The sequence below is a fragment of the Chiloscyllium punctatum genome, chromosome 7, assembly GCF_047496795.1.
Source record: "Chiloscyllium punctatum isolate Juve2018m chromosome 7, sChiPun1.3, whole genome shotgun sequence".
Taxonomy (NCBI): domain Eukaryota; kingdom Metazoa; phylum Chordata; class Chondrichthyes; order Orectolobiformes; family Hemiscylliidae; genus Chiloscyllium; species Chiloscyllium punctatum.
Window position 1 is genome coordinate 118,950,634 of NC_092745.1, and position 17,997 is coordinate 118,968,630.

The following is a 17,997-nucleotide window of genomic DNA, read 5'->3' on the forward strand; positions in this document are numbered from 1 at the left end:
GTGTGCTTCCAACTAAATCTGTTGGACTATAACCTGGTGTTGTGTGATTTTTAACTTTGTACACCCCAGTCCAACACCGGCATCTCCAAATCATAAATTATTAAGGTTGCTTGATCAAGGCAACACGTAAAAAAATTTAAAAGTTGAAAGAAACAATCTATTTCACTAATGCATTGAAGGACAATCTGAGGAAGAAGATAGAGTGCTTCAGTCATTGGGACTGTGGGAGGAATACTGGCACAAAGAAAGGCATGTAGTTTTAAGAAGAATGATCAAATCGGTGAATCATCATCAACCAAATAGTGAATAGAACTAGACAATGAGCTGAAGAGATAACCTACATAGAAAAAGAACAGAGTGGGAGAAGGATGCAAGCCTTGTGAGGTAACCATGAATTTGTCGGCAAAGGATTCTTGGCAGGTTAGAAACAGAAAACATAACAACATGAATGAATACTCCTATGCCCTTATTGGAGTCCTTTACTGGTGCTTGTTATGTCTGGCCAATCCAACTATAGATGGTCATTGAAACTGGAGCTTTCTGTACAGAGTTGTGTTATAAATATTGAAGAGACAGTGAACCTATGATCACTGGCCATGATTTTCTACCCTTTTTAAAAAACTTGAGAGAGCTAAAATATTGAGAGAGCCAACATTGTTTCCTGGTGAGTAACAATGCTGGTCCCAATGGCATGGTAATTTACAGATCACCCACAATTCTGCAAATTAAGAGCTGAGAGCCAGCAAGGGCAGGGGTGTCACCCTATTCTCAGATCTGAATCACCAGAGGTTGCTGGACAGTTGGAGGCCAGCAGTTCTGAATCCTGAAATCTACCATGTGTGGCCTCCTTCTCAGGGAATGCTGCAGCAAGAAGATATTTCTCTTTCTCTCACAGGGAAAGTGGGTTTTAGTGGGGTTCAGAGGCAAGGGCAGGGCATGGCTTTCAGAGGCTAATATCTCTGATCTCCCCAGACCCAGATTGGGGTAATTGGATACCCCCCCCCCCCCCCCCTTCCAGAGCCGGCAGGCAGATTGCTATGGCTTCTAAATTGGGAAACTAGCCACTTTTCTCGCTCACTGTGGAGGCAGATGATTGGTGAGGTGGCACTTTGTACCCCTGAATTAATTATCCATCTTATTTCTGAGTGGTGAGTCAAGGTAGACACACATAGACCTTCTCATCCAGAACTTAATTGCAGAAATAACAAGAAGAGGGGAAGTTTCTTCCATGGCAAACTCACCCTTTTGCTGCCTCCACAGCAAGCAGAAAATCACATGTATTTGCAGTCTTATTGAAAGATTATTCACTGGTTAGGTTCACTTAAGTCCATGTTGAGCTTGACTGATGTTAAAACGTGCAGAAGGGGGCCCCAGTTTCTGAGAGCATCTGTTTTTCAAGAGATGACAGTGCAATTTTAAACAGGAAGCTTCTGCTGCAGCTTCTGTCTACACGGCTAATCCTTCTAATTTAGGATTTCAGTTTTTTCATACTTGCTACATAATTCACAAGTATCTACTAATCAATTTCAAATACAGTACCTCAAGAAAGCAGCTGAGTTTTTTGACTGCTGGGTTCATTGCATGTGTTTTTTAACAATATCACTTACTCTGTAATATTGTGGGTGAAAATAGACCTAGGGGGCGTACCCTTAAAATACGGGGGATCAGGTTTAGGACTGAATTGAGGAGGAGCTTCTTCTCCCAAAGCATTGTGAATCTGTGGAATTCCCTGCTCAGTGAAGCAGTTGAGGCTACCTCATTGAATATTTTTAAGGCAAAGATAGTTAGATTTTTGAACAGTAAAGGAATTAAGGGTTATGGAGAGTGCAGTCCACAAAAACATCAGCCATGATCTTACTGAATGGTGGAGCAGCTTGACATGCCAGGTTGCCTACTCCTGCTCCTATTTCTTTTAAGTAAAGAAATGGAGAAAAAAGAGCATTACACTGTGGATACTGCAGGTTCTGACATTGGTGGGGTAGACTAAGTCTATATGGATAAAGTAAAAACAATGACTGCAGATGCTGGAAACCAGATTCTGGATTAGTGGTGCTGGAAGAGCACAGCAGTTCAGGCAGCATCCAAGTAGCTTCGAAATCGACGTTTTGGGCAAAAGCCCTTCATCAGGAATAAAGGCAGTGAGCCTGAAGCGTGGAGAGATAAGCTAGAGGAGGGTGAGGGTGGGGAGAACGTAGCATAGAGTACAACGGGTGAGTGGGGGAGGGGATGAAGGTGATAGATCAAGGAGGAGAGGGTGGAGTGGATAGGTGGAAAAGAAGATAGGCAGGTAGGACAAGTCCGGACAAGTCAAGGGGACAGTTACTGAGCTGGAAGTTTAGAACTAGGCTGAGGTGGGGGAAGGGGAAATGAGGAAACTGTTGAAGTCCACATTGATGCCCTGGGGTTGAAGTGTTCCGAGGCGGAATTTGAGGCGTTCTTCCTCCAGGCGTCTGGTGGTGAGGGAGCGGTGGTGAAGGAGGCCCAGGACCTCTATGTCCTCGGCAGAGTGGGAGGGGGAGTTGAAATGTTGGGCCACGGGGCGGTGTGGTTGATTGGTGCGGGTGTCCCGGAGATGTTCCCTAAAGCGCTCTGATAGGAGGCGCCCAGTCTCCCCAATGTAGAGGAGACCGCATCGGGAGCAACGGATACAATAAATGATGTTAGTGGATGTGCAAGTAAAACTTTGATGGATGTGGAAGGCTCCTTCAGGGCCTTGGATAGAGGTGAGGGAGGAGGTGTGGGCGCAGGTTTTACAGTTCCTGCGGTGGCAGGGGAAAGTGCCAGGATTGGAGGGTGGGTTGTTAGGGGGCGTGGACCTGACCAGGTAGTCGCGGAGGGAACGGTCTTTGCGGAAGGCGGAAAGGGGTGGGGAGGGAAATATATCCCTGGTGGTGGGGTCTGTTTGGAGGGGTGGGGTCTGAGGGCGGAGGTGCGGGATGTAGACAAGATGCTTTGGAGGGCATCTTTAACCATGTGGGAAGGGAAATTGCGGTCTCTAAAGAAGGAGGCCATCTGGTGTGTTCTGTGGTGACCAGACCCCACCCCTCCAACCGTAACAAGGACAGAACACCCCTGGTGCTCACCTTCCACCCTACCAACCTTCGCATAAACTAAATCATCCGCCGACATTTCCGCCACCTCCAAACAGACCCCACCACCAGGGATATATTTCCCTCCCCACCCCTTTCCGCCTTCCGCAAAGACCGTTCCCTCCGCGACTACCTGGTCAGGTCCACGCCCCCTAACAACCCACCCTCCAATCCTGGCACTTTCCCCTGCCACCGCAGGAACTGTAAAACCTGCGCCCACACCTCCTCCCTCACCTCTATCCAAGACCCTAAAGGAGCCTTCCACATCCATCAAAGTTTTACCTGCACATCCACTAATATCATTTATTGTATCCGTTGCTCCCGATGCGGTCTCCTTTACATTGGGGAGACTGGGCGCCTCCTAGCAGATTGCTTTAGGGAACATCTCCGGGACACCCGCACCAATCAACCACACCGCCCCGTGGCCCAACATTTCAACTCCCCCTCCCACTCTGCCGAGGACATAGAGGTCCTGGGCCTCCTTCACCGCCACTCCCTCACCACCAGACGCCTGGAGGAAGAACGCCTCAAATTCCGCCTCGGAACACTTCAACCCCAGGGCATCAATGTGGACTTCAACAGTTTCCTCATTTCCCCTTCCCCCACCTCACCCTAGTTCTAAACTTCCAGCTCAGTAACTGTCCCCTTGACTTGTCCGGACTTGTCCTGCCTGCCTATCTTCTTTTCCATCTATCCACTCCACCCTCTCCTCCTTGACCTATCACCTTCATTCCCTCCCCCACTTACCCGTTGTACTCTATGCTACTTTCTCCCCACCTCCACCCTCCTCTAGCTTATCTCTCCACGCTTCAGGCTCACTGCCTTTATTCCTGATGAAGGGCTTTTGCCCGAAACGTCGATTTCGAAGCTCCTTGGATGCTGCCTGAACTGCTGTGCTCTTCCAGCACCACTAATCCAGAATAAGTCTATATGGATGTCAGTAAGGCCATTGATAAGGTTCCACATGATTGGCTGCTCTTGAAGGTTAGAGCACATGGAATCCAGGGTAAGCCGGCAAATTGGATTCAAAATTGGTTTGATGGTAGGAAGCAGAGGGTAATGGTGGAAGGATGCTTGTTGGACTGGAGGCCTGTGACTAGTGAAGTGCCTCAGGGTTGGTGCTGTTTGTTATCTATATCAATGATTTGGATAAGAATGTACAAAGCATGATTAGTAAGTTTACTGATGACACTAAAATAGGTAGTACCGTGACAGTGAGGAAGGTTCTCAGAAATTGCAGCAGGCCCTTGTTCTGCTGGGGAAGTGGGCTGAAAAAAATGGCAAATGGAGTTTAATATAGATAAGTGTGAAGATTTACATTTTGGAAAGTCAAATCAAGGTAGGAGTTTCATGGTGAATAGTAGGGCCTTAAGGAGTGTAGTGGAACAGAGGGGACTTTGGAGTTCAAGTGCACGGTTCTCTGAAAGTGGGGCCACAGGTAGACACGGCAGTGAAGAAGACTTTTGGCACAATGGCCTTCATCAGTCAGGGCACTGAATAAAGAAGTTGGGAAGTTGCAGCTGTACAGGATGCTGGTGAGGCCACACTTGGAGTTTTGTGTTCAGTTTGGTCACCTTGCTACAGGAAGGATGTTATTAAACTGGAAAGAGTCCAGTAGAAATTTACAAGGATGTTGCCTGGACTCAATGGTCTGAGTTATAGGAACAGGTTTGATAAACCAGGCCTTTTTACTTCAAGCCTAGGAGACTGAGGAGGACCTTATTGAGGTCTATAAGATCATGAGAGGCATGCATAGAGTGAATGTACTCAAACTTTTTCCCAGTGTTGGGGAATCGTGGACTAGAGGGCATCAGTTTAAGGTGGGAGGGGTAAGAGTAAAAGGGAACCTGAGAGGCAACGTTTTTACGCAGAGGGCGGTACGCGTATGGAATGAGCTGTCAGTGGAAGTGGTTGAGACTGGCACATTAACAACATTTAAAAGGCATTTGGACAAATACATGGACAGGAAAGGATTAGAAGGATATGGGCCAAGTGCAGGGAAATGGGGTTAGTGTGGGTGGACGTTTTGGTTGGCATGGACCAGTTTGGGTCAAAGGGCCTATCTCGGTGCTGTATGTATCTATGACTCTGAAGTGTTCGAAACACTTACCAGGTCAGGCAACAACTAAGGACAGATGAACAGTCCATTCCCCACACCTTTTCCCACCAGTGACAACCATGCGTTTGTCATGGACCCATAGTTTGGAATTCTCTCCCTAACTGCTCCATCTCTCCACTAACTCCTACCTACACGTTTGAAGGCTTTCCTTAAAACCTGCCTCTTTCACCCCCAGGACCACCCAATGTGGGACAAAGGGCTTTTGTGAAGCACTTTGGAAATTTATTTAAAAGGAAGTAAGTTCTTATTTGTATGTTACTTGTTTCTTACGTTAAAGGACACCGTCTGTTTCAGAAGTTTAAGTTTATCACAAATTTTCTCTTTACTTATTCACACATTGTAAAGCATGAGTCTCAACACAACTTTCATTTTATGAGCAAGTGTGACCCCTCCACGTGTGGAAAGGTCCTTTTGTATCCTTTTTCAACATTTGCACTTTAAGATAACATTTACTGAAACTGAAGTCAACACTGTCTTGCCAAGGCTTTTCTTTGCTGAAAATGTGTTGCTGGAAAAGCGCAGCAGGTCAGGCACACATTTTCCAGCAACACATTTTCAGCTCTGACTTCCAGCATCTGCAATCCTCACTTTCTCCTCGAAGGCTTTTCTTTGCCCAGGATATTGTTTCTCGAGGTGAGGAATCTGAAGGATATTACTGTAAGTCTATTTCCATCAGGCACTTGCTAATAAATCATTATCAGACACAAGGTAGAGCTCCATTTACAATATAACCGAAGGCCCAATCTCCACTGAATAACACATCAAATATTGGGAAATTTACCAATTCCCACACAATCCATCTGCTTGCTTTTGAGACTGTCAACTTAGTGTGAACTTGGAGAACTAGCTTCCTATATAAATAACTGGATTAAGGAGCAAGATCTTTGCAGTCAGCAGGTAGATATTTTCACCCTGTCTGTTTAGATTTTTTCCTGTAACGGTATCAACATTCTTATAGTGCTTTTAATGTAATAAAATGTCCCAAAAGAAGTTTGATCAAATAAAATTTGAAATCAGGTCACAATAGAAAATTGGGGTGCACAGGGAACTGGAATTGAGTGGATACAAGTAAGATCTCTGAGTGTTGTAGGGCTGCAGGAGCTTTCAGATACAAAGACCCGGTTTCTCAATTGCAGTCTGATTTTTATTTTATTCACACATGAGATGTGAGCATCGATAGCTGGGCCAGCGTTTATTGTTCATTTGTAGTTGCTCTTGAGACTTTGGTGATGAGCTGCCTTCTTGAATCGCCATAGTCCATTTTCAAAAGCAATTCTTCTGCTTTCCAAGCTGTAGGGTTTGTATAATCCAAACAGGGCTGAGAGGGTTTCTGCTCCCTCAGTGGTGATTGTGGTTGACATTTGACAATAGCGAGAGATCAGCTCATTTGGTGTTCCTAGTGCATAATTTGATAATATGCTAATTGAGTTCTGAGGTCAAAAGGGCGATTTATTTGGCACCAGCACAACTTCAAAAGTTGTTGGCCATTCCACTACCTGAGGAAATAACTGGGAGTAGAATAGTGAAGGCAACCTGCACTCCTCCTTCCAATCCCATTTCAGGTTACAGCTTTGGAAATCCTGCAGCAGATCTATGCCCTGCAGTGAGATATCACTTACTGAGAGTGCGAGTTCCTTCTAATCTTTGTGCCAATCTGTTCCTCAAGGGAAGTTAGGGATGCTGATTTTGACAACAATGCTCACATCGCATCAATGAATTGAAAAGAAAAAGGATCAAATTTAAGAGAAATGTGTTGTCCTGGCAAAGGTTTATTTCAGATTTCTAGAATCTGCTGTACCTAACCAGCTTTGTTAAGAATCAGAGAGAAATACACAGCATTTTAGCAATCCTTACCTTATTTTTAAAATAAGGTGGCACAGTGGTTAGCACTGCTGCCTCACAGCGCCAGAGACCCGGGTTCAATTCCCGCCTCAGGCGACTGACTGTGTGGAGTTTGCACATTCTCCTCGTGTCGGCGTGGGTTTCCTCCGGGTGCTCCGGTTTCCTCCCACAGTCCAAGATGTGCAGGTCAGGTGAATTGGCCACGCTCAATTGCCCATAGTGTTAGGTAAGGGGTAAATGTAGGGGTATGGGTGGGTTGCGCTTTGGCGGGTCGGTGTGGACTTGTTGGGCCAAAGGGCCTGTTTCCACACTGTAATGTAATCTAATCTAATTTGGCCTGCAATCAATTAAATGTACTATCTGTCAAATATAATGCATCCTGCCATTCTCAGAAAGTTGCAAACATGACCAGGCATTTTGTATAAACTTCTGTATTATTTCTCAATCCAATGTTTTACGTTTTATTTAATATGTAGAAATCATATATAGGGGTGGCAATAGATAGGGCAAGAAGCTTTTGGGATGAATGTAAGATATTTCATTCCTGACAAGGAAGAAAGAAGCCAGACGCTTCCCCTAAATTTGATGCAGAGTGATGCCAACAGTGTGGGTTCAATTCCTGTACATGCTGAGGTTACCAGAAGTGTCTTGCCTTCCCAACCTTGAACCTTACCTGAGGCATGGTGATTCTCGGGTAAAATTTACCACTAGTTGTCTCTTTCTAAAGAGAGAGCTGTTCGATGATCCTCTGGTACAATGGTGATTTTACCCTATAGCTTGTATTGTCCTTTGTTTATTTTCACGACCTCCCTTCTCATTGATTCCTACTCACACAAAACACATAAAGTATCCTTGTTAGTAAAGTTCATCTTCTATGCAGTTTCAATGATATATTCTGTGATATACTTGATGCCAATTTGGAGAGATGGTGTGATCCTCTGCCAAGCAGCTCAATAGAGTGTACACCTCTCACTGCAAAGCAACAACACATATTCTTCACCTGCAGGAGTACAGTTAGTGTGTTCAAAGCAAACCACAGTATTTCACCATTGAAAATAAATGAGAAGGTTAAGGGGGGAATTGCAGGAAATGTAGCTGACTCGCTAGCCTTATCGGTTTCCTTAACTCTGACCTTACCAGCACCTAGTTGGATGGCTCAGCATGCAATCCATCCAATTATGTGAGAGTATGCCAAACAAACTTCAGTTCATAAACATCCACAGTACTTTTCCCACACAGTATTACATGATCTAAATCCTTCTACACAGTCCCCTCCCATAAGTCTAAGCGTTACACAATCATAGAGAATATCTGCAGCAGAGACCCTTATAAGTTCAAACATAACCAAAGCAGGGGCTGCACAGATCATGTTTGAACTCTGACATTCTGGGGGGGGGTGCAAGTTTAAATTGCTCGCATGACAGAAACTAGTCAAGCAGGATATTAAGATCATCCTTGGGAAGTTCCATTTAACAAAGAACAGTTAAGCACAGGAACAGCCCTTCGGTCCACCAAGCTGCTGTACTGATACATGATGCTTTTCTAAACTAAAAACCTTCTGCCTTTACGTGGTCTGTATCCCTGTATTCTCTGCTATTTGCATATGTGTCAAGATACCTCTTAAACGTTGCTATTGTATCTGCTTCTACCACCTCCTCTGGCAGCACATTCCAGGCACTTACCAGCTTCTTTGTAAAAAACAATTTGCCTCTTGCATCTCCTTTAAACTTACCCCTTTTACATTCAGGTGTCCTTGTACAAAGAGTCATAGGGATGTTCAGCATGGAAACAGACCCTTCAGTCCAACTCTTCTGTGCTGACCAGATATCCCAACCTAATCTAGTCCCATTTGCCAGCACTTGGTCCATATCCCTCTAAACCCTTCCTATTCATATACCCATCCAGATGCCTTTTAAATGTTGTAATTGTACTAGTCTCCACCATTTTCCTTTGCCACTTCATTCCATACCTGCACCACTCTCTGTGTGAAAATGTTGCCCCTTAGGTCCCTTTTATATCTTTCCCCTCTCACCCTAAACCTATGCCCTCTAGTTCTGGACTCACCCACCCCAGGGAAAAGACCTTGTCTATTTATCCTATCCATGCCCTTCATGATTTTATAAACCTCCATAAGGTCAGCTCTCAGCCTTCGACGCTCCAGGGAAAACAGCCCTAGCCTATACAGCATCTCCCTATAGCTCAAACCCCCTACAACCCTGACAACATTCTTGTCAATCTTTTCTGAACCCTTTCAAGTTTTACAACATCCTTCTGATAGGAAGGAGACCAGAATTGCACGCAATTTTCCAAAAGTGGCCTAACCAATGCCCTATACAGCCGCAACATGACCTCCTAACTCTTATGCTCAATATTGTAACCAATAAAGGAAAGCATACAAACATGAATCACATACAATTAATTTGTAGGTACAGCAATTGACTACAGAGGCAAATGGAATATTAGCATTTATTGCAAGAAGAATGGAATATAAAAATAAGGATGTTTAACTGCAACTTCACAGGGCCTTGGTGGGACCGTATTTGGAATACTGTGTACATGTTTATTTAGTCACCGCACTTGGGAAAAGTAGTTATAATTCTGTTAGAAACTGTTCAGTTCACTCCACTCATTTCTGAGGTGAAGGGTTTGACATAAGAAGGAAGTTTGAACAGGTTGGACCGAAATCTATTGAAGTTTAGAGTAAGAGGTGAACTCATTGAAACATATAAGATCTGAGGGGACTTGATAGGGTGGATACTGGAAGGATGTTCTCTCTTGTAGGGGAGAATAGAACTAAGATGGATATGAGAAGAAATCTCTCCCAGAGGGTCATAGTTATGGGAAATTCTCTTCTTCAAAATGTAGAGGAGGCCGAGCTATTAAATTTATTCAAGCGTGAGTTGCTTTATTTTGATTTACAAGGGAGACTACAATCAGATCAACCATGATTATATTGTGAAGCAGACTCAAAATGACAAATAGCTACTTCTGCTTCTGTGTTCCTATGATCTTCCCCTTTGGAACTGGGGTCTTGGATTCAAGCTCATCTATGAGGAAGAACCCATCACTGTGTGGGATGGTCATGTGGCAGTGATTTACCCTCCAATTAGTAGACAAAGGGTTTACTTGCAAATAGTTAAGAACAGTGATGGGTTCTTAAGGCTGGTGGTCAGTCAGTGGGAGGCTGTACTGCTAGAAGGAGATTTAGTCTATATGTCAGGGAAGAGAGAGAGAAGGTACCTCCATCTCAAAACACCTCTTTCTCCAACATTTAGAAGTTACCATTTAAAAAATGGCAGGAGGGCCGAAAGCCTACCCTGAAAAATAACAATTTCACGCCCTCACCACACACAAACTACCGATGGTAAGTCATCTCCAGGTAGTAGCTCAGTCCCTGATGAGTTAGGAGACAGAACCTGGAGTATGGTGGCTCCCTCACAATGCCAGGGAATCGGCTTTGATTCCACCCTCAGGCAACTGTCTGTTGTGTGTAACTAAATGGAACCAGAGAACATTAAAATGGTTACATCAGCAAAGAACAACCCTTATGCTGTTGTCTTTGTGCCAGATCTGTGCAAGAGCAAATCCGTTAGCTCTGCTTCCAACATCTAATACTCATGGCCTGCAAATCTTTTGATTTTGTTTAATTTAATAAAGCTATGGATTTTTTTTCTCTAATTTTTCTTACTTAGTCTCTTTTCTTGTTTCAATTCCTTGTCCTTTATTTAGTCAGCCTCTTTGTTCCTCCCCACCTGTTCAATTTTTCCTTATTTATATTTTCTCTTTCCTCTTGTCCTTTTTCTCTTTCTCTTTCTACATATTGATCTCTTCTAAACACCAAGATTAGATGTGTAGTTTGTCACCTAAGATCTTAAGTATTTTTCACAGATGATCTTGACTGGTTTAGGTTTTGGGTAGAGATAAATTGAGTTCTAATTTTGTGTTACACCAGAAATTAGAACTTAAGAGTATTTTGTATTTAAGAAAGGATAAACTAGACAGACCAGAAATCCAGAGAAAATGTTTGAAGACTGATGACCTGCCCTGAAGGAATAGCAATTTATTTCAAAGTCAGGATGCTGAATGGCTTGGAGACGAACAGGCAGTTGGTGGTCTTCATGTATATCTGCTGTCCTTATCCTTTTAGATGGTAGCGATCATGGGTTTGAAAGATACATCTTGTAGCTGGTATATACTGTGCTACTGAGCTTCAGTGGTAGAGGCAGTGAATCTTTATGGATTTGGTGCTATGTCCTGGTGTCAAGCTTCTTGAGTGTTATTGAATCTGCACTCATTAAGACATTCCTAACTTATGCCTTGTAGAATCTGGACATGCTTTGTGAGTCAGGAGATGAGTTAACTACTGCAGGATTCCTACTTTTTGCCCTGCTCTTTTAACCACAGTTGCTATATGACCAGTCTATTTCAATTTCTGGTTAATGCTAACTCCCCAGGGATGTTGACAGTGGAGATCCAGTGATGGTAATGTCATTGACTATCAAAGGCTAATGGTTAGATTCTCTATTATTTGTGATGTCATTGCCTTCCTCTAGTATTGTGGGAATGTTTCTTGTCACTTGTCAGGCCAAGTCTGGATTTTGTCCAGGTCTTGCTGCATTTGGAGATGGATTGCTTCAGTTATTGTACATTGAAGGAGAGATGTACTGGCTCCTTTTCTTTACTCACTCCCACAATAAAATTCAGTTAATACGATCCCTTCCCTGCTGGATGGTTTTCCTGTCTCGAAATATTTGTACTAAAAGGAACCAGTTTAGGAAGCACGTCTACACACAAATGGTGGTTAATGTTTGGAACTCTCTTCCACAAATGGCAGTAGATGCTAGATCAGTTGTTAGTTTTAAGTTTGAAATAGTTAAGTTTTTGTTCAGGAAAGTTATTAAGGAATATGGGCCACAGGCAGGTATATGGAGTTAGGCTGCAGAGTTATTGAATGGGGGAACAGGGTGGTGGAACACGGAGTGAGTGAGACGAAAGTGGAATGGAAACAGTTAATGCTGGTGAAGGTGGGGGAAGGTCAATGAGGTGTCCCAAATGAGTGAGTATGTGGTATAGAGGGCATGTGGTTAGTGGTCTTGTGAGTTGGATAGTGGGGCTGATGAGAGTGAAAGAGAATATTTTGCATGAAGTGGGGAGAGTGGTAAACCATTAGTCTTGCTGGGATGGCGGTACACTTGCAGAGATGGCGTGAGTATGTGGTTGCAGAAAGAAGATAGTGACACTTACTTTATTGGACCTATCTTTTGGCCTCTATGTCTTTCTTTTTAAAAGGACATGCTGTACATAAAAGTGAAATGTATCCATTAATGATTCTTGTTCATGACAACATAGAAATTTACAATGGAGGAAATGGACTCAGGCTTAAGATTTTGAGTGTATTATGTATTTTTTCCTTAACATAATAGATAACTCTGGGCTGATTAATACATATTAAGATTGTGTGTAATCCAGATAGGTGGAAATGTGTGTGAAACTAAACTTCAGTTTATGCTATCCCTCTACATGCTGCTAGAGATTATAATTTAGAATCTTTGTTTCATTTCAGAAACTGGCAGCAATTCCTGTGACCTCATTTGTCAGTGACCAATCCAAGTGCCATTTTGAGAAATATATTCGCTTCTGCTTTATCAAGGTGAGTTAGCTGATTTACACATTGGGAGTGGTTGCAGGGGCCTTTTGTTTACCAGATCTGTTGCTGAGAATGAATGAAACATGAACTCAAAGCATATATATGCACATCTCTACTTTGTATGTTCTCTAAAATATTCTTCTGTTCTTTTAAACAGCAAGACAGCACTTTGAATTCAGCGGAGACCATTCTGAAAAACTGGAAATGAATGCCATTGCTTCACCAACAGAGAAGCAATCTACATATCAACCAGTGTTGGCCTTAAATTTCATTTTGAGTAAACAGGTAGTCTTCAGCTCTTCCTTGCTTTCCTCAAAGCACAGAATTCAACAGGTCAAAGATTTGCAGGAATTGGGAGTCTGTTAAATATCATTTGGTTTTTATAGTTTCACCTGGAAGTAATTGAGATTGGTATGGTTCTACAATACCAATCTCAATCTCAATTTCAATACATGGTTAGCACATCCATGTTGAAGTCTATTTGGTACATACCTGACAATCACATGGTTCTCTTCAAGCAAACAAATGTATATGTAGGTTTTCTTTAGTTCCCAACCAGAGTAAGATATTCTGAACACTGTAAAATTGTGGTTTAATTACTCTTAACTTGATGCTCCAATAACAACATCACTTGCTGCAGGAAAGTGTTTGGAAAGCCTACCCTCTGGTGTTTGTTTGTTCTTTTACACACATTGGACATATTGTTTTTTAAAAAAAACAGCATGAACGCAGAAGAACTGAAGATAAAATATGCTCCAAGATTTTTGGGGAGATTTTGCATTTTTTGGTACAAGCTTGATTAACATTTTTTTTCTCTAGAATTGAAGATTCTAAGTATTATGGCATTAATTTATCAAGCTTATTTGGTTTTTTTTATTTGTGTTGAAGAAAACTCTTGAATGATGAATCTATTTGAAATGTATGAACCTTGATACACAGCGGAAGTGAAAGGTGTGGGTTTTTATCAAATAACTGTATCCAGTCATCTCTGTTACACTTTTGAACAGATTAATACACATCTGAATTAATTACACTGTGGATTTCTGTTTTTGTTTGATTGTATGATGATTATGTTATTGTCAATTATTCTATTGTGCTCCTGGACAGTGCCCCCCACCATTCCTCCACTGTCCATAGACTCCATTCATAGTTCCTTGAAAAAGGAGTCACAGGTGGATAGGATAGTGAAAAAGGCATTTGTTATGCTTTCCTTTTATAGGTCAGTGCATTGAGTATAGGAATTGGTAGGTCATATTGCAGTTGTACTGGACATTGGTTAGGCCACTTTTGAAATATTGTGTGCAATTCTGGTCTCCCTCCAATAGGAAGGGTGTTGTGAAACTTGAAAAGGTTCAGAAAAGATTTACAAGGATGTTGTCAGGGTTGGAGGGTTTGAGCTGTAAGGAGAGGCTGAACAGGCTGGGGCTGTTTTCCCTGGAGTGTCAGAGGCTGAGGGATGACCTTATAGAGGTTTATAAGATCACGAGGGGCATGGATAGCATTTTCCCTGTTTTGGGGAGTCCAGAACTAGAAGGCATAGGTTTAGGGTGAGAGGGGAAAAATTTAAAAGGGATTTAAGGAGCAACTTTTTCACACAGAGGGTGGTGCATGTACGGAATGAGCTGCCAGAAGAAATGGTGGAGGCTGGTACAATTACAACATTTAAAAGGCATCTGGATGAGTATATGAATAGGAAGGGTTTAGATGGATATGGCCAAGTGCTGGCAAATGGGACTAGATTAATTTTGGATATCTGCTTAGCATGGATGAGTTGGACCGAAGGGTCTGCTTCTGTGCTTTACATCTCAATAACTCTATCATTCATCTAAAAAACAGTTACCATGTCATATTTGTTAATATCGCATAGACATCATTGAAAAAAGAAATCTGAATTTCCAGTGAACAGGTAAGAAAGAGCATGACACAAGATTTCACATTTTTAAGATCTTTAATATATGAAACATACTAAAAGTTCTCAGATAAGAACAAAATACTGCATATGCTGGAAATCCAAAATTAGAACAGAAAATACTACCGAAGCTGAGCTGGACTGAAGAGAGAAATAGAACAAACACGGCCAGCATTTTCATCCTGGGCCTGCTGCAATATTCCAGTGAAGGTGATTCTGAGGCCCCAAATGTTTCCATTTATTTCTTTGTGGCCCTGGTACCTTTTTTTTAAATCTCAAGAACTGTCTTCCACAGTGAGGATTCGTTTTCCCTATAATGCAAGCTCTGCAAATCTTGTAGCTTCATTTCAACTCCTCACAAACTTCGTATTCTCAATCTGAGCATGAGCTCCCACCCACATTTTTGCATAACAACTAGAGAGACCTTCAGCACATAACTGGTCCTTCTCTCCTGGATCCTGGCAGACTAACTGTGTCAGAGAGGTTCAGGGGTACTTCAGAAGGCCTTCTGCTCTCAAAGCCCATCTTCAAGTTGACATGAATCACATGGGCCTTGTTTCCAGCTAGAAATGCTGATTAGCTATTCTGGAGGCCCAACTTTCTTATTTGGAAGCAAGCAGATAGTTTAATGAATACTTGTCTACAATCTGACATTCCTGAAGACTTCGGCCTGGATTTTCCTCTGTGAGGTAGGTAGCAGGAGTTAAGAAAATTCACAGTTTGGTCTATTCACCTCAGGATAAAGTCTTGGAAGATAGTTATGAGGGAGTAGGTACAGGCTGCAGTTGGGCCAGGTGACTTGAAAGTACCTGTCCATCTTCCTTCCCACCTATCCGCTCCACCCTCCTCTCCAACCTATCATCTTTACCCCCACCTCCATCTACCTATCATACTCTCAGCTAACTTGCCCCCAGTCCACCCCCTCGGTTCATAAGCCTCATTCCTAAAGGGCTCTTGTCTGAAACGTAGATTCTCCTTTTCCTAGCTCATGGGCCATCACATGATTAAGAGTAGGTTGGTGTTGGATTTATGTTTCTTCTGGTCAGGATAGAACTGGGTAATTCCCCAAATTGCTGGGTAGATATTAATAGCTGGAAATATTGGCTAGCATCATGGCTAGTTCTGGAATATGTTTTAGCACTACAGCCAAGGTGTTCCCAGGGCCCATAATTTTTGCCATGGACTGACGCTTAGCTGTTTCTTGAAATCAGGTGAGGTGAGTTAATTAAGGGACAAATCAACTTCTGTGATAATGGCATCCTCAGGAGCAGGCCATCATGAATCATCCATCCTGACATATGTCCAAAGATAGCTTGAATGCCTCAGGTTTGGCCCTTGCACTCGTGATGGGTTCCATCCTTGTGGGGAATGGGAACATTGATGGACATTTATTGAGTTCCTAAGATAGGGATGCTCTTCCGTGATGACAGACTCCCTAAGAATGAGCAGTGACTTGATTATAACATGCAAAGTTCTGAAGGGCTTGATAGAACAAACACTGAGACAGTGTTTCGCATGGCTGAGAGTTTAGAACACTCAGACAATTGTAAATTATTCTTTTCTGTCAGATGTGTCCTTGTTATAATCGTTTTGGAGCCTGGTACATCAGCAGTGTCCTTGTTTCTTGGGCATTGGAATTGTGATTGAGATGTAACCTACTTCTATACTATTTTACAGAAGCTTAATTTTAGTTAGCAATGGGCAAGGATCCATCATCATATTTTACCAATCCACTTGTGATCTCAGCCCTAACAATTTCTAACCTCCAGTTTTCTGCCCCGTTCTTAAGCTTATCTTTTGCCCATTCCCATTTTTGCTTCTCTACCATTGGTTGCCATGCTGTCATCTGCCTCGGCTCTGTAACTCTGGACTACTCCACTTCCCTCCTTGTTTTTAAAAAAAAGCCCTTAAAACCTATCTCTCTGACTAAATATTTAATTACTGATACTAATATCTGTATGTGATTTGCTGTTACATTTTCTTTGCTGAGATATCTATGACATTTCTTGGGAGATTTTACCTAGTTAAAGGGACTGTATCAAGGCAAATAACTATAAAATAAAGAGGTGGGAAATGAAGTGGACGATATCTTGGTGGTTACATCTTCAGACTGCAGATGGTGCTGTTGTGTAGCGCCTGCTGCTGTTTTCACTTAACTGATGGAAAGCACTGGGTAAGGATCACAATATTCAGAAAGTTGTCATATTATTGCAGTTATTGTATTTGCACCTCCCAAACTAATTAAATACCCACATAATCCTGCACTGAAACTGCTATTTCTAGCTTGATCAAACGAGTTGCTTCAAATTTTAATCTTTGTTAACAGTGGGAAATTTTTAGTCCCAAATTTTATTTTTTTTAAGTTTCAAATGGCTAAAAGAAAATCATTTTGCAGAAATTGCCAGTAATCTTTTAGGCAGCATTCAGTTTTTGACCCACACAAACAGCCCTTTTCAGAGAATTGGGGAGATAAAAACAGAAATTGCTGGAGAAACTCAGCTGGTCTGGCAACATCTGTGAAAAGAAAGCAGAGTTAATGTTTTGGGGCTAGTGACCCTTCTTCAGAACCTCAAAAGATGGTGAAATTTGAATTCAACCAATAAATTTAAAAATCAATTAATAAATAAATCTGGAATTGAAAGCTAATCTCCAGGAAATTATCTTCAATTGTTGTAAAAGCCCACCTGGGGTTTTACCCTAATTTAGCAATGTCCTGGCTGGTCCCAGATCCACACTGACACCTAAATGCCCTCCAAAATGGCCTAGCAAGTCACTTAGTTGTACCAAGCCACCACGAGAATTTACTCATTATTGTACATGGAAACCGTCAACTCAAGGCGGGTGGTAGCATTGTGGTAATGTCACTGATCTACTAATCCAGAACTCCAGGCTAATATTCTAGGATTATATGTTTAAGTAGAACATCAGGTGGTAAAATCTGAATTCAATAAAAATTTTGGAACTATCCTGAGAGTGGCCATGTAACCATTGATGAATGTTATTAAAAACCCATCTAGTTCACTAATTTTCTTTAGGTAATGAAAGCTGCCATCCTTACCTGGCCTGGCCTACATGTGACTCCACAGCCATGGCAATATGGTTGATTTTTTTTTCGTAAACCCCTGTTTATTTTTTTTTGGTAGGGACTACTCACCCTTTTTTTTTGTTTTAACCCCCACACTACCGCCTAACTGTGGTAGTGCTTATTTTTCCCCAGCACCCATGGTGTGTGTGTGTGTACAGCTGTGAGACACAGTGAGAGACACAAAGTGCATGAATCTTTATTCAATTTCCACCACCAGGAAGATAGGAAAACACCCGAGTGGCCAGTGACAAGCACTGCCCTTCACATTAAAGGGCGCCTCCTGTTTATATTTTTTCTTCTCTCTTT

The 17,997-nt window shown here is 42.4% G+C and overlaps 1 protein-coding gene across 5 annotated transcripts in view; it reads left to right on the forward strand.

The window, feature by feature from the left end:
- LOC140480091 (kynurenine--oxoglutarate transaminase 3-like) overlaps nucleotides 1-13,730 on the forward strand; it is an 87,242-nt gene extending 73,512 nt beyond the window's left edge. For all 5 annotated transcript variants that reach the window (XM_072574729.1, XM_072574725.1, XM_072574727.1 and 2 more), the window contains 2 exons: nucleotides 12,614-12,700; nucleotides 12,855-13,730. In XM_072574729.1, coding sequence (XP_072430830.1) covers nucleotides 12,614-12,700; nucleotides 12,855-12,905 — 138 coding nt within the window. In that variant the 3' untranslated portion in view covers nucleotides 12,906-13,730. The remainder of the gene's footprint in view (nucleotides 1-12,613; nucleotides 12,701-12,854) is intronic.
- The last annotated feature ends 4,267 nt before the right edge of the window (nucleotides 13,731-17,997 follow it).